Source organism: Citrus clementina, unplaced genomic scaffold (genome assembly GCF_000493195.1).
Source record: "Citrus clementina cultivar Clemenules unplaced genomic scaffold, Citrus_clementina_v1.0 scaffold_5, whole genome shotgun sequence".
Taxonomy (NCBI): Eukaryota; Viridiplantae; Streptophyta; class Magnoliopsida; order Sapindales; family Rutaceae; genus Citrus; species Citrus x clementina.
The window spans coordinates 670,373-685,912 of NW_006262201.1; the positions used below are offsets into that span (position 1 = coordinate 670,373).

Here is a 15,540-nt window from a genome sequence, read left to right on the forward strand (position 1 = left end):
TTGTGTTTGCTCATTGAATAATGTTATAAGAAAGAAATACATATGTCAGAAGATTCATAGTATATTGGAGTGTTTTTTGTACTTGAATGAGAATGAATGAAGGTATGTTAATTTACTTTAAATAATTGTCTAAAAGGAATAGAAATGCTCTATAACATACCAAATACTACCTTAATCAAAATTTATTTGACAAAAATTTTTAAAAAATGGAATAATTAACCCTAATTAAATAATTGTCTTATATCACCAAACTCTTTTTTTTTTAATTAAGCCATCACCAAACTCTGTAAAGCATAAAATATAATAGGCAAATTTGAGTTAAAAAAAAATGAAGTTAGGAAAATGACTTGCATATTGTCTTTGATGAGCGCATAATTTTCTTTTAAAAAAAATGTTGAAATGAACTCAAACTCGTTAGTGCAACTTGTCGGTTTTAAGTTGTAGATACGAGTGACATGTCATTTTAGCTGAACTAGATTCCAGAGCTCACATTTGGGCAGTGTCATCCAAGAACATTAAAACTCACGTGACTATTGCACGCATGGTTTAAGCTGAAATGACGTTGCTAGCAGTCGTTTAAGGAAGGCCTTTAAGTGTCACATGAGTTGCTCGTGATAGGAGGTTAAAAGCTGTTGGTTTTGGAGGGAAACCCCTGAAGCTGTTACGCCTGCATCTTCTGGTATATAAACGAGCTGGTTCTGGTGTCATAGTCAGTAATCAAGGAAAGAGAGATAAAGCATCTGTACTGAGAGAAAATCTTGACAGGGTGGTCTCTGTATTGTGTATAATTTCTCTATAACCTTGGAAGCTTAATAAAACTGCTCTCTGTGTTGGTTTTCTCCAGTGGATGTAGGCACCCTTCAACAGGTGCTGAACCACTTAAGCTCGGTGTGTTCTTTGTCTTTGGGTTATGATCTTTGATCTGTGCATTGTTCTTTGTTAACGTAAGATTAGTTCTTGAATCTTTGAGTCAGAGTTGGGTCTTGGGGTAAGGTTAATCTAGTAACTAAAGGTTAATTTCACAACAATTGGTATCAGAGCTCTAAACTCTGATTTCAAGGTTCAAGAATGGGTTCAAAAGTGGATCTTGAGAAGTTTACGGGGCAGAATGATTTCAATATGTGGAAGATCAAGATGGAGGCTTTGTTGATTACTCAAGAGCTGGGAGAAGCCATAGATCCAGTCACTAAGATTGAAGAAGGTGAGGCTTCATCATCTAAGATCCCAGAACAGGTAGCAGAGATAGACAAGAAAGCCAGGAGCACAATCATACTAAGTCTTGGTGACTCTGTAATTCGAGAAGTGGCCAAGGAAAGGACTGTTGCTGGTTTATGGGCTAAGTTGGAGAACTTGTATATGACAAAGTCTTTGGCAAATAGACTTTACATTAAGAAGAAGATGTTCTCACTGAAGATGATTGAAGGGGCATCATTAACAGAACATGTTGATGAATTCAATAAGGTTTGTGATGAACTGGAGACTATAGATGAAGGGCTGAGTGATGAGAGCAAAGCCTTGCTACTAATCAGCTCTTTACCAAAGTCTTACGAGCACTTTGTGGATGCACTGCTGTATGAGAGGCAAACACTCTCCCTAGAAGAGGTTAAATCTGCTCTTGGCACAAAGAAGCTGAAAGATAAGCAAGATAATCCAGAAAGTGAATCAAGTGAGGGATTGATGGCAAGAGGCAGGTCTGAGAAAAGAGATAACAATGAAAAAAGCAAGGCAGATCAAAGTCTAAACAAAAGAATTTGAAGTGTTTTCATTGCCATAAAGAAGGGCATTTCAAGAGAGATTGCCCTGAAAGAAAGAACAAGAATAAAGAAACCAAAGAAAGAACAGGTAATGCAGCCATAGCCACAGAAGAAGAATGTAACTTTGAAACAGCCGGAGTACTCATTGCCACAAGTCAGAAACCTCAAGGTCAGTGGGTCCTTAACTCAGGTTGTACCTTTCATATGTGTCCAAATAGGAGTTATTTTACAACATATCAGCCATGTGATGGGGGTATGGTTCTAATGGGTAATAACTCAATGTGTAAGGTAGCTGGTATTGGGACTGTTAGCCTTAGGATGTTTGATGGGGTGATAAGGGAATTGACACAAGTGAGATTTGTCCCTGATCTAAAAAGGAACTTAATCTCAATTGGCATGCTAGATCAAACAGGTTGTGTAATTAAGGCTGAGAAATGTGTATTGAGGGTAATTAAAGGATCAATGGTGATCATGAAAGGCATAAAACAAAATGGTCTATATGTGATGGATGGACATACTGTTGTTGGGGAGGCAAGTGTGACTGACAGTAAATGGAACAGATCAATGATGTGGCATTTAAGGATGGGGCATATGAGTGAAAGAGGTTTGAGAGAGTTACAAAAACAAGGAGTGTTTGGGGATGATCAAATAGGAGCTTTGGGGTTCTGTGAGGATTGTATTCTAGGAAAATCCTCCAGGTTAAGGTTTGAGATTGCAGCTCATACCACCAAAGAGAAGCTTGAATACATACACTCTGATTTGTGGGGGCCTGTACAAGTAAACTCACTAGGTGGATGTAGATATTTTCTGACTTTTATAGATGATTTTTCAAGGATGGTTTGGGTCTTTGCACTCAAAAGCAAAGATGAGGTTCTGGAAAAATTCAAAAACTGGAAAACTTTTGTTGAGAACCAGACTGGTCTGAAGGTGAAAACTCTGAGGACAGACAATGGCTTGGAGTATTGCAACAAGCTGTTTGAAGAATTCTGTGAAAAGAATGGTATTCAGAGGCACAAAACTGTCACCTACACCCCTTAACAGAATGGCCTTGCTGAGAGGATGAATAGGACTCTGGTGGAGAAGGTGAGATGCATGTTAATCTATTCTAAGCTCCCAAAAACCCTTTGGGCAGAAGCTTTAAACACAGCATGCTATCTAGTCAACAGGAGCCCATCAACTGCTATAGATTGTAAAACACCAATGGAGCTTTGGTCAGGAAGAAGGGCTGACTATACAAAACTCTGAATCTTTGGGTGCACAACATATGCTCATGTGAAGTAGGGTAAGCTGGAACCAAGGGCATTAAAATGCAGATTTCTGGGGTATCCGGATGGGGTCAAGGGCTATAGATTATAGTGTGTTGACACAAAACCACCACAGTGCATCATAAGCAGGGATGTAAAATTCCATGAAGAAGAGCTATTGAATAAACCAAAGAGCTCAGATAACAATATGGAATCAAGCACTGAGACTGATATAGTGAAGTTTCAGGTGGAGCCTCAAAACTTGAAAGAACTTGAGCCTGAAATTGAAGGTACTGAAGCAGAACCTGAAGCTGGTGTTGAACATGAATCAGCTGAAAGTGAAGAGAACACCTATCAGTTGGCTAGAGACAGAAAGAAAAGGACAATAAAGCCACCTAAAAGATATGCAGTAGTTGACTTGATTGCATATGCTTTGAATGTTGCTCAAGAGCTGAATGATGATGAACCTAGGACCTATCAAGAAGCTATCACAGGCAAAAACAAGCTGGAATGGAAGAGGGCAATGGATGAAGAGATGACATCCCTGATTAAAAACAAGACCTGGACATTGATTGAAAAACCAGACAAGAGGAAAACAGCAAGCTGCAAATGGATCTTCAAAATTAAAAATGGTGTACCTGGAGCTGAACCTAGAAGATTTAAAGCTAGATTGGTGGCAAGGGGTTTTACACAGAAGGAGGGAATTGACTTCACTGAAGTATTTTCTCCTGTGGTGAGACATGCTTCCATCAGAGTTATTCTTGCACTTGTGGCTGTGCAAGATATGCATCTTGAGCAGATGGATGTAAAAACAACATTTCTGCATGGTGAGTTACAAAAAGAAATTGTAATGCAGCAGCCTGAAGGATATGTAGCATCTGGAAAAGAAGACTATGTTTGCTTACTTAAGAAGTCTCTGTATGGGTTGAAGCAGTCACATAGGCAATGGTATCTGAGTTTCAGATATTTTTGACATGTCGGTTTATAACCTTGATTGTGCATGCCCTGTCGGTTGCGTGATGAAACAGGAGAATATTGACATCTGTGTATTATCGTTTACTTCCTGCAATTAAATCACATGTTGTTCATTCCATTTACACTATACGGCACATTTGGCAGTTGTTTTGGTCACTTATTGAAGCACGGGTTAAGTACTTGATTCAAGGTTGTTAACTGACCTTTACAAGGCGGGAAAATTCTGGGTTTGTTATAACAAACCCCGGAATGCAGCTAGTGAGTGGGGACTTTTCTAGACTCTTCATGATATGTATATATAGTCTTAGAGGCTATAGTTGAGACATATGAAAAGCTTCTTAATGTTTGTAGTTTGATCTCGGTGATGGAGATAAGATTGCTGCCCTGTTCTTCAGTGGATATAGGCTATCTCCAAGCCGAACCACTTAAATTGTGCCTCTGTTTTGCTTGATGACTACCAGTGGTGAGAAAACACCTACAGAACAAATCAAGCTTGATGACTCAAATATTAGGGAAGCCATAGTCAAGGTATCTGGTTTATGCATCAACAGTGGTTCGTGGACTAGAATTCCTATCTATTGTCGCTTCACAATTGCACTGGAAGAAAGCGAATTTGATCGAGCTTTGGATCGCATAGCTAAATTCAAAAGCATCGTACAAATAGTTAACTAAAAGACGGTATTGTCATTTGTCATGATTTATTTCTATTGCCTGATGATGATACCCATCACGCCTTAGTTGTCGTGAATAAATCTAAAATCAAATTGAACTGGTTTTTACTGGTTAGCAACAATTGTGACGTTTTGAGATTATAATATATGACAACACTGATTAGTGTTGTCTCCCATGTGAATTGAGACAAAAATTATTTTCCCAATTGCGCTTTCATTTGAACAATTCCACTGTAGATTTATAAAATAATGATCAAATTGTGTTTTATATTAAGTTACGAGTAATTGGTTAAACATTAATACAAAACTATTTTAAGTAACATGTGGCATATTCTAATTCTAGCCAAGCTTCCAACTAAGATTCCCAAATCAAAAGAATTTCAATCTTCAGAACATTCTGCAAAACGTTTAGTCTCTACGCAGTGCTAGAATTTTCCCTAAGTTTCTATTGCAAAGACTTCTAAAGAACTATTCAGATATCGAGCTATAATCCAGTCTAAAGTGCATATATCTCTCTAATTCACCTCCCTCCATTTCACCAGAAAATCAATAAACACTTAGCTTCAAACAAACACTCTCAAAAAGCTAGCTAGCTATCCAGATGGAAAAACCAAGAATTCTTGCAATGACAATGTTGTTTCTTGTTATGGCAGCAACATTGATAAACATGGCATCACAAGCAATAGCTCTGATGCCGTACACACAATCACCTTTCTTTGACATGATGTTCCCAATGACGGAAGAGCCTTTCAGGGTTCTTGAACAAACCCCTTTAACAATCGCAAAAGGAGCTGATCATCATCAAACTCTAGCCCTGGCGAGAGCAGACTGGATGGAGACACCAACAGCCCACGTGATCACGCTCGACATTCCAGGGATGAAGAAAGATAATATGAAGATTGAAGTTGAAGAGAACAGAGTACTGAGAGTGAGTGGGGAGAGGAAGAGTAATGATTATTATAAGGAGGGAGTTGAAGGAGAGAAATGGCACAAAGCTGAGAGGACATTTGGCAAGTTTTGGAGGCAGTTTAGGATGCCAATGAGTGTTGACTTGGAACATGTTAAGGCTCACATGAAAAATGGGATTCTGAGGGTCACAGTGCCAAAGCTTGCTGAGGAGAAGAAGAGGCAGCCTAAGGTTATTAACATTGATGAAGAGTCTGGTAATTCTTCCAATGAAGATATTAAGGCTACCAAGGCTCAAATGTAATTAATTAAAGAAAGAAGTGATTGCTTTGCTTGATGTGCTATTTGTTTATGATCTTTTTTTGGTTTTGTTCCGAGATGTTTCTATTTGGATGCTCTATTTAATGTATGTTGATGGGTTTTTGAGGAAGGCTTGTATGTATTGACAACCATAAAATACTTTTTATAAATCCTAGTCCTACAACACTAAAAGAAAACAATACGTTTGGTTTATAGTTAATAAAAATATATTTTTTTAAAAAATTCTTTTTCTTTGGCATATAGTATGCGTTTTGAGGGGAAAAAAATTTATCCCACTCCTAATTTGTCATCTGTGATATTAATGTGTTAGCACGAAGATTCATTGTAATTGCAACAATTTTGATGAATCCAAACGTTCAATAACTGTTAAATTGTATTTTATAAATACTAATAGCGAAGGTACAGAAACGATTAATCCAAGAAGTTGCTTAAAGTGCATTAAATTAGGGAGTATAAATAATTGTGTGATACAGTCCAGCCTTTATCTGCTTATAATTAGCAACCAAAAACCATTTGCAACGCCATTAAAAAAACATTTTAACATTATTGCTGAGGGAAGAGGCAGCTTAGGCTTATTAACTCGTATTATTAATGCTGATGACGCAGCTGGTAATCCTTTTGGTGAATATAATAAGGTAGCTGAAGCTTATAATTATTTAAGCCCACTAAAGCTTAAAACTAATTCTTCTAGTGACGATGCTTTGCTTAGTTTGCTTTTTGTTTTTAATTTTTTTGGGGCTAACATTTTGCTTATTTTGCTTTTAAAATTCTATTCGCGTTGCTGTGAAATATTGTTTGTCCTTCCATTTTCTGTTTTTGTTGTTATCGGATTTGATGATGGTTTATATGTACGAAGATTATGTAATAAAGTCTTTTTCTTTGGCCTTTATTATGCATTTTAATACGAAAAAAAATTATCCCACTCCAATTCATGAAGATATTCTCATTTCTGTCATATTGATGTGTTAATATAAAGATCCATTGCAGTTGGTGAATTCAAATATTCAGTAACTGATGAAATTGTATTTATAAATTCATAGTAATAGCAATTGAAGATTATAATTAATTTTGTAATATGGTCAAGCCCTCGTGTGTTTAATTAGCACTCAAAAACCACTTTACAATAGTCATTAAAAGAACATTATAACGTCATTACTGATGAGTTCTGGTGAAGATATTAAGTTAAGGCCACAAAAATCGAAATGTACGTGGCTTCGTTTGTTTTTTGTTTTGATTTTTTTTGGGGGCAAATGCTTGGCTTCGTTTTTGATATTTTATTGGCTTTATTGTGTGGCATGTTCTTGTTTTCTTTTGATTTTCTGTTTTTGTTTGTTATGGGATTTGATGACGATGTACATGTACGAAGATTATGTAATAAAATGCTTTTGATAAATTGTGGTCGGTTTAGTATTAATTAACCAAATTTAATTTACTTGATCAATTGATATTTGTTAGTATTGTTGTTATACAAGCACAACAAAAGAAGAACACTAACGTACTAATTAATTACTAATAAGAACATTAACAATTTTTGCCGAAGTCTGATGAAGAGAAATATTACACATACGTAACGGTACCGCGGAAGGAAAAAATAAAAGAAACTGAAGTTTATTTCAACAGCTACTCTTTCTTTACCTAAATCCTGCACCTCTCATACTACCAACAAGATCGAAAACCTTATCGAATACTCCTACATCCCAGACTCTGCCCAAATCAGTGAATCCACATACCTCCAATACAGTACCCCGTTGCTAAAATAAAGCGAGCGTCTTACTCTACCTAACATTTTTCTTTTTATTAATTTAAAACAGTTTTCAACTGAGATTGGAATTTTAAAATTACGTACACAAACATACCTGATTTTAAAGAAAAAAAATTCTAATAATAAAATATTTTACATATGTAACCATACGGCGGAAGAACAAATATAAGAAACTGAAGTTTCAACAGCTGAGAATGAGATAAGCATAAGAAATTAATTCATTAATTAATTAATAGAGTCCTCCTCCTTTGCTAAATAATGCGAGCCCATTGTTCTTTTTATTTCGAAAACCCATTAATCACCAACACATAATATACGCCCAATTTAAAAAAAAGAAACTAATAATAAAATATTTCAGTCCCTCTGTTGAGTCGTCCTCTGTGGAGTCGTCATCAAAAACCCATTTACTAGCTATTTCAACATAAGGTAAATGGGTTAACAAGGCCCAATATTGTCCTCCATCCTCTCTGCACTTCTCTTCTATCAACGGACAATCATAGATACTTAATTTCAAAAGTGAGGAAGGCAGGCCCTTCTCCGGAAAGTATTTGAGCTTGGGACAATTCTTGAGATACAATGAAGTGAGGTTTTGAAGATCAACAATTGAAGAAGATAGGCGTTCCAAATTTGGAAAATTGTAAATCTCCAGAGACGTTAGAGAGGCAAGAAGAGGAAGCGCAGCCCCTAATCTTTTGTCCTCTAGTGGAATTGACACCATGTCGTCATCGCATTCGCTGATTTTAAAATGTCGCAGAGAGGAGAATCTGTGAAATCCCCGGCCCCGCTCAATCATTGACTTCCAAATCTCCATATTACCCCTGATATCAAGTGAATGAAGGTTGGTGGGAAGGCCATCTTCTTCAAGGCTTGGAAGCTCAACTCCTCTTCCTATTGTTAATTCTTGAAGAGAGGTCAGATTGTGCAATCCCTTGGGTAAGGCCTCTAGTCCCTTGCACCAACTGATATTGAACTTTATTAGTTTCGCACAAGGCAATCCCCCTTCGGGAAAGGACACCAGATTTTTACATTCCCATATTTCGATCTCTTGAAGCTGGCGGAGATTATGTAAACCACTCGGTAAAATCTTTAGATTTTTACAAAAATCAATTCTGATTATTTCAAGCGATGTGTTGTTGTCCAACCTTTCTGCTATTGACTCCAGCTTTGAACAACTAAGAACTTCAAGGGACTTAAGAGACGGAGGTAGATTGCCAACTTCAAGGGACTCAAGCGTGGCAGGTAACTCGTTTTTTGAAAATATACATGTCAGAGATGGACATTCGCTAATATGCAAGCCCTCGAGAAGAGATGAGGTGTACCTTCTGCTGCTGCTGCTGCTGCTACTCTGGATGCCCTCTTCCACTGTCAAAGTCCTTAGATTATCACAATTATGGATGTACAACATCTTAAGGCTCGGTGGTAGCTGGACTCCAGCAATATATGTCAACGAACGGCAACTCAAAATCTCCAAGATCTCGAGAGATGAATTGGTGTCGCACATCCATGCCTCTGGTAACAATTTCAGTGCATCACAAGAACTAATATGAATTGTCTTCAACTTGGAAGGCAGAGCAACCTCAGGAAAGGAAACAAGGGAACTGCATTGGTAGATTTCTATCTCTCTCAAGGAGCTAAGGCTGAGCGATGATTGTGGCAGCTTCACAAGGTCTTGGCAATCTCTCAATTCTATATATTCGAGTCTGCATGACAACTCGCAGAGCTGCTGTTGTTGGTCTTTCTCTTCCTCCGCCACCAAGGATTGAAGTTTGGGACAGCTGCCAATCGTCAATCTTTTGAGAGAGCAAATGTCTTGTAGTAATCCATCATGACTCTTCCATATATATGTTTGCTCTTTTGTCGACAAAATTAATTCTTCCAATTTCTGTAGTTGTGGTTTCAATGGCCCCACAAGAAACACTTGATTTGATGCATCTCTACAAACCACTGAATTCTGTGATCCGAGATGACCAGTTGCACTTTCCCACACAACCTTTTTGCATCCACCAATTTCCAATTTGCAAAGAGCTGGAAGACTCGAAACTGAAACTAACAATTCTTCACATCCTTCAATAACAAGCATCTCCAATGCAGGAAGGTGCTCTGGAAATGTTCCTTTCAGTTTAGAACATTTTAAAATGTGAAGTTCTCTCAATTTAGGAAACCCTTCAACTCCTTGACTGGATCCATGAGGAATCCAATCTTCCCATTCTTGCATGTTTTCAAAAAGAAGAGTCTTCAAGCATGGAAATGGAATTGGAGAAACATTCCCATAGAACTCTGAACCCAACCTCTTTACTCTGCTCATTCCACATACTACAAGATGCTTTAAAGAGGGTAGTTGCCCGACTGACGGCAGGGCAGTACACATGTCACAATTTTTAAATTTTAGGGTCACCAAATTTGAGAATGAGGAATCTCCCAACCAAGTTGGAAATTTCATACCTCCATAGCCTTTGATACAAAATTGCTCCAGATTTGTATGAGGTTTCAGCATGTCAAGCATGCCCATTTCAGTTTCTGCCTCCCTTGAAGAAGAACCATCGGTACTGCAAGTCCATTTAAGCGATAATTCTTTCAGATTCTTCTTTCCATCCATTTGAGCTACCATGGCATCACCAACGCATTTTGCATTCTCCAATTTTGAAATGTTAAGTGTCCCATGAAGGTGCGTCAACAACTTTAGCTCTCGTAACCCGGAACCACTGCCTTTTCCCACAACAAAATTACACAACGTCTGAAGACTAGTCAACCTACCAATTCCTAGTGGCATTTCCTCCAACGACTTCGTATTTGAATTCTTAAGATGATGCAATTTGGCGAGGTTTCCCATGTCTGCACACAACTTCTTCAGCCGATCACAATCTTCCAACAAAAGGCTATGCAAATTGTAAAGCTTGTTGACTGAGTCAGGCAGAGTTCTAATCTCAGTTCCAGACAGGTTAAGGTACCTTAAATACCTCAAATCACCAACTGAATCCGGTAGCTCGAAGATGTGGTATCCACGCAGAGAGAACGCCCTCAAGCGTTGGGGTTTGAGCAACTTAGGAAGAATGCTAGGAGCCAAGTAGCCAGGCCCACTATTTGTCAACATTACTGGTAAAAAAGTTCTCAAATGTTGGATATCATACAAGTCCCCGAACCTTTGAACGCCATCATAATCTCCACGAATGTATGATAGGTGACGAAGATTTCTGGAAAAACATTGTTGCTTGTTAACCTCCGAGGTATACTCCAGTGTGAAGTATGTCTCCCCTGCAGCCCAACGGGCAAGGTCGTTGATAAGATCGTGCATAACAAATAGTGATGCATCGGTGGCCGATTGCTGCAAAAAAGATCTTGAACGTAGCTCCTTAAAGAAATCACGACCTAAATCTTCACTAGGATTCTCATCTTCTTTGTGATCCAAAAAACCGGAGGCACACCATAATAAAATTATCTCCTCCTCTTCAAATTCATAATCCTTTGGAAACAATGAGCAGTATGCAAAGCATTGTTTCAAAGTTGGAGGAAGATAATAATAGCTCACTGCAAGGGCTGGTATAATGCCACACCTCTTTTCTGATAATTCCCATATCTTGCTACAGAGCACACGTTCCCACTCACGTCTGTCATGTTTTCCACGTAAAAGTCCTCCAAGTGTTTGTGCTGCCAAGGGCAAGCCATCGCATTTGGTCACTATCTTCTTGCCGATTTCCTCCAATAACTTATGTGACCCCAAAGAATGTTGAGCGAATACAGCCAGACAATCATTATCTGACAACTTTTTTAATTGATAAGATGGAACAGTACCCATGATTTCTGCAACCTCTTGATTGCGAGTAGTGACAATAATTTTACTTCCTGGTGCACCAACTTCAAATGGACGTCTGAGTTGAACCCAATCATCGTAATTCCGGTTCCACACGTCATCCAAAACAAGCAAAAATTTCTTTCCAGACAGTTGCTTACTCAGTTCCTTTTGAAGTGAATTCAAGCTGGGATCACCCACGTTCTGGCTAGCAACAATGGATGTTAAGATTGTTTTTGTTAGCCTCTTAACGTCGAAATCATCAGAGACACAAGTCCATGCCTTGAGATCAAAATGATCCTGCACTTGCTTATCATTGTAGACAAGCTGAGCAAGAGTGGTTTTGCCCAGCCCGCCCATACCTATAATAGGAATAACAGAGAATCCACCATCGTTGCTTAAATCATCCCTCAACAGCAGTTCAACAACATCCTTCTTTTCTGTTTCCCTGCCATATACTTTGGCTTCATCCACCAAAGAGGTTGTCTCTGGCCTTTGACTGGCTTTTTTGGATCCCCCAGCTGAACTTTCTTTCAAATCTAGCAAGTTTTTCTTTGTCACAATTTCTTGAAATCTGCTGTCGATCTCTTTGATTTTGGACATCAAGTCATAATCGAACTGAGTCGATTGTGGAGTAAAAATGGTGAAGCAAGTATGAATGAACTTCCGAAGCTTACTTGGTCTCGTATGACTGCTACTGGGTTGATCATGAGCAGCAGCTGGTTCTCCATTTCCAAGCGGCAACCTCCTCCGGAAAGCCTCGGTTTGAAACTCATCCAACAAGTCTTCAACATCATAAGCCAAGTTCTGAAGCTCGCCAAGCCACAAATTCACAGACGGAGCCGTCCTCCTCTTCTCCTCAGCATCATCAAGCACTGCCTTGATCATCTCCAACATATTCGCCCACCTCATCAGATCGGCCTCGATCTCCTTTTGGCGTGCAAAAAACAGAACCCCCTCTGAAGCTAACTTATTGACCAGCAAATCAACGGACGCCGTAAGGATTGCCTCTCCGATCATTGACATTTTTTTTTCCTTTTTTGGGGCAAAGGAAGAAAGGAGCAGAATTATGCGTTATGGAAAGCAGAATGAGAAATTTGAACGGGTGAGAAAATGGATAATTAAGCAGAATGAGTTTGTGATTGTGAAGGGTCTGGCCCAACAAGCTTAGTAGAAATCACGCGTTTATACTTTATTGACCAATGACTAATAATTTGCCAATTCACTCATCACCACCACTTGGTGAGCAAAATGAAAATGCTTAGTAATTAAACGTGGCAAGTCTCCCCACTTGTTGTTCCTTGCAGCTAAGAAAAGAAAAAACAGAGCCGTAATTAATGACAGAATTTTAAAAATAATAATAAGAGAAAAACCTACACATTTTCGACTTAGAGTGGAACCGTAATTAATGCTAAAATTTACTCAGCTAAAATTTTCAAAATATTGTTCTTTATAATTTTCAAAACCGTAATTAAGGTTCATCTCAAATGTTTGAAGAGACTCTATCAATTCTTCTGCGCTAAGAATATTAAAATTCTTATTTTTTCTTCAAACGTTGAATAATGAAAAAAAATGTTAAATATGGAGAAAAATAGAATGCATCCATCTTTGCTGTAGAAGTCTTCTACTTATAAAAGCAAGTTAGAATAAACGATTTTAATCTCTCTTTTTATTCCTGTAAGTGCACTACATTTTTTTTGTTTTAATCTCAATGTGAAGTCGTATCATAATGTTATGTTAATGTTATATTCTTGTTGGAAAATGAAATTTTAGATAAAACAAATTCGACTCATTTGTTGAAGGTATATATTTAGTAGGTTGCTAACATAAAGTAAATGAACTAAAAGACAATACTACCAGCGATAATTTAGCAAGTTTCGCATGCTCGTCTTTCTTGAAATATTATATGGGAATGGGATCAAACAACAGTGATACAAAGAGAAAAATGGTAATCCTCTGATTGTATTTTTTTTTTCTTTTTCAAAAGAGATGGTGGGGTTGGGTTGTTTGCAAAGTTATTAGTGTGGGTCTATTTAAAATGTTAAGAAATTTTATGTCCTTTTTTCAAAGTGAATTTCCATTTTTCATTTCTCATTAAGTAAAACCCACAGCAAAATTAAAAAGAAAAAACAGAGCCCACTATAAATATAAAATCGAAGGAGCTCATAATTATACCTTTGCTTTACATACTAAATTAAATAAAAGCCGAACCAAGAATCTTGCCTTTACTTAACATGATTAATTAGACACTACTTCAGAGAGAATACGAAAGCAAAGAACCCTTTTGTTAATCTTAAATGTTAGGAAAATAATTAGCTTGGAATAAAGCTGCGTTATTCTCCTCTTACCGTCTCTTCAGGTTCATTTCAAAAGTTTGAAGAGATTTTATCAATTCTTCTTATAAAGGCAAGCTAAATTAAAAGATTTTAATCTCTCTTCTTATTACTATAAGTGCACTGCTTTTTTTTTATAATCAACAATGTCAATTTGTAGTGTAATATTATATTCATATTCCTGTTGCGTCGAAATAAGGTAAAATGAAATTTTAAATCACACAAATTCGACTCGTTTGTTAAAGGTATATATTTAATAAGCTAATAACATAATTAACATAACGCTATTATTACACTAAATGAAATAAAAGACGGTACCCTCCACCAATAATTACATTAGCAAGCTTCGCATGCTCGTGTTTCAGGACCTAGACATTGGCGAATTAATCTAGGATAACGAAACAATTTCAAAAAGCAAAATGGATACTATACATTTTCTTTTTTTAATTGTACAGAAAACGGGACTAATTTTCAAATATTTTTAAATTCACTTATTTACAAAAGCTATACAAAATGATTTCCTTTTTATTTTTGATGAGCATAATTTACATACATATTTTACTATTTATTATATAATTACTAGTTATTTTTATTTGTTATTTTAATTAATTGAATTATTTTATTTCATAGGAAATTAATTGGAGATTATGGATGAAAAGTGCGTAAAGAATAACAATTTGACAGCATTGAAGATCAAATCAATTTGCGGAAGGAATTAAGCAAATGTGCAAGAAATTCTATTCGAAGAAACCGAAGCCAATAAATTGAATATCCATACTCGTGCAAACAAAGAAGAAGTTTAAAACTAAAGTGGGCAGCACATTAAAAAAAGCTTTTAATTAAGTCTTTGAATGGAAAGTCAAAATAGAATAAAGGAAGGAAATCAATAGCTTTTGGCTTTTATTGTTTTCAATTACGTGGCAGGCTTAGAGCTTTAGCTTGTAAGAGTTGGTTTGGTTATTATCACAATAGGATTTGGTGGCCAAGCAATATAAAAGGGAGTTTTGCTTTTGAATTAAAGGCTGGACGGAAACAAAAGGGAGGAGAATTCGGCTTTGAACAGAGAGCAGCGGCAACGGCAATATTTCGGCTTCCATGGCTGAATTTATTTCTTTTGTTGCTCACAATTTAAGTATGTCTAGCTAATTTTCTTATACTGAGGTTAAGGATGAAACCCTATTCAATGAAATAATTATCTTTTTATTTATTTAATTCCCTATATATGTGCTTTAATGTTTATGGTTTTTATTTCACATGATTAATTGGACGTTATTAAAATCTTTTCATCAATTCTGTCATGCATTATTAATTGTTAGGATTAATATTCAATTAATTCTATACTTGGATCTATAAAGTTTATACATGATTATCTTTGATTTTATGTCTTTCATTAAATTATTTACATAGAGTGCTTAGGAAAACTTTGACTCTTTGTTATTTAATATGTTTACATGAGATGCTTACATGTCATACTATTAAGTAGAAAAAGAACCTACATTACATTTAATTTTAATTGGGCTTAATTGTTATATTTATGAGATGACATAGATTGATTTTGAGTTGTCACTCTAAAATTAGGGATTCATTAATATTTGGATAATTACAAATTAAATAGTGGTGGATTCCGAAACCTTGATAATTTTTATTTTATTGATTTCTCATTTGCTTTAATTGTTTTCTTAGTTTAATAAGTTTAATTTCTTTTAAAAATTCAAATTACTCAACTAAGTTAGGATTAATATTAATTTTAGATTTAAATTAGACTTTTCAATTTATAACAATCCATG

The 15,540-nt window shown here is 36.6% G+C and overlaps 2 protein-coding genes across 2 annotated transcripts; one reads left to right on the forward strand and one right to left on the reverse strand.

Annotated features, from left to right (window-relative positions):
* The first annotated feature begins 5,245 nt into the window (after nucleotides 1–5,245).
* On the forward strand, nucleotides 5,246–5,854 carry LOC18040254 (22.7 kDa class IV heat shock protein). The gene has a single exon (XM_024185119.1). The coding sequence runs from the start codon at nucleotides 5,246–5,248 to the stop codon at nucleotides 5,852–5,854; it is 609 nt and encodes a 202-aa protein (XP_024040887.1).
* A 2,077-nt stretch (nucleotides 5,855–7,931) lies between these two features.
* LOC112098535 (putative disease resistance RPP13-like protein 1) lies at nucleotides 7,932–11,901 on the reverse strand. Its single transcript, XM_024185123.1, has one exon. The coding sequence runs from the start codon at nucleotides 11,778–11,780 to the stop codon at nucleotides 7,932–7,934; it is 3,849 nt and encodes a 1,282-aa protein (XP_024040891.1). The 5' UTR covers nucleotides 11,781–11,901.
* Between the last annotated feature and the right edge of the window lie 3,639 nt (nucleotides 11,902–15,540).

Excerpts from the sequence above, each read along its gene's own strand:
- LOC18040254 (XM_024185119.1), top strand. The coding sequence starts at position 5,246 with ATGGAAAAACCAAGAATTCTTGCAATGACAATGTTGTTTCTTGTTATG.
- LOC112098535 (XM_024185123.1), bottom strand. The coding sequence starts at position 11,780 with ATGGGCGGGCTGGGCAAAACCACTCTTGCTCAGCTTGTCTACAATGAT.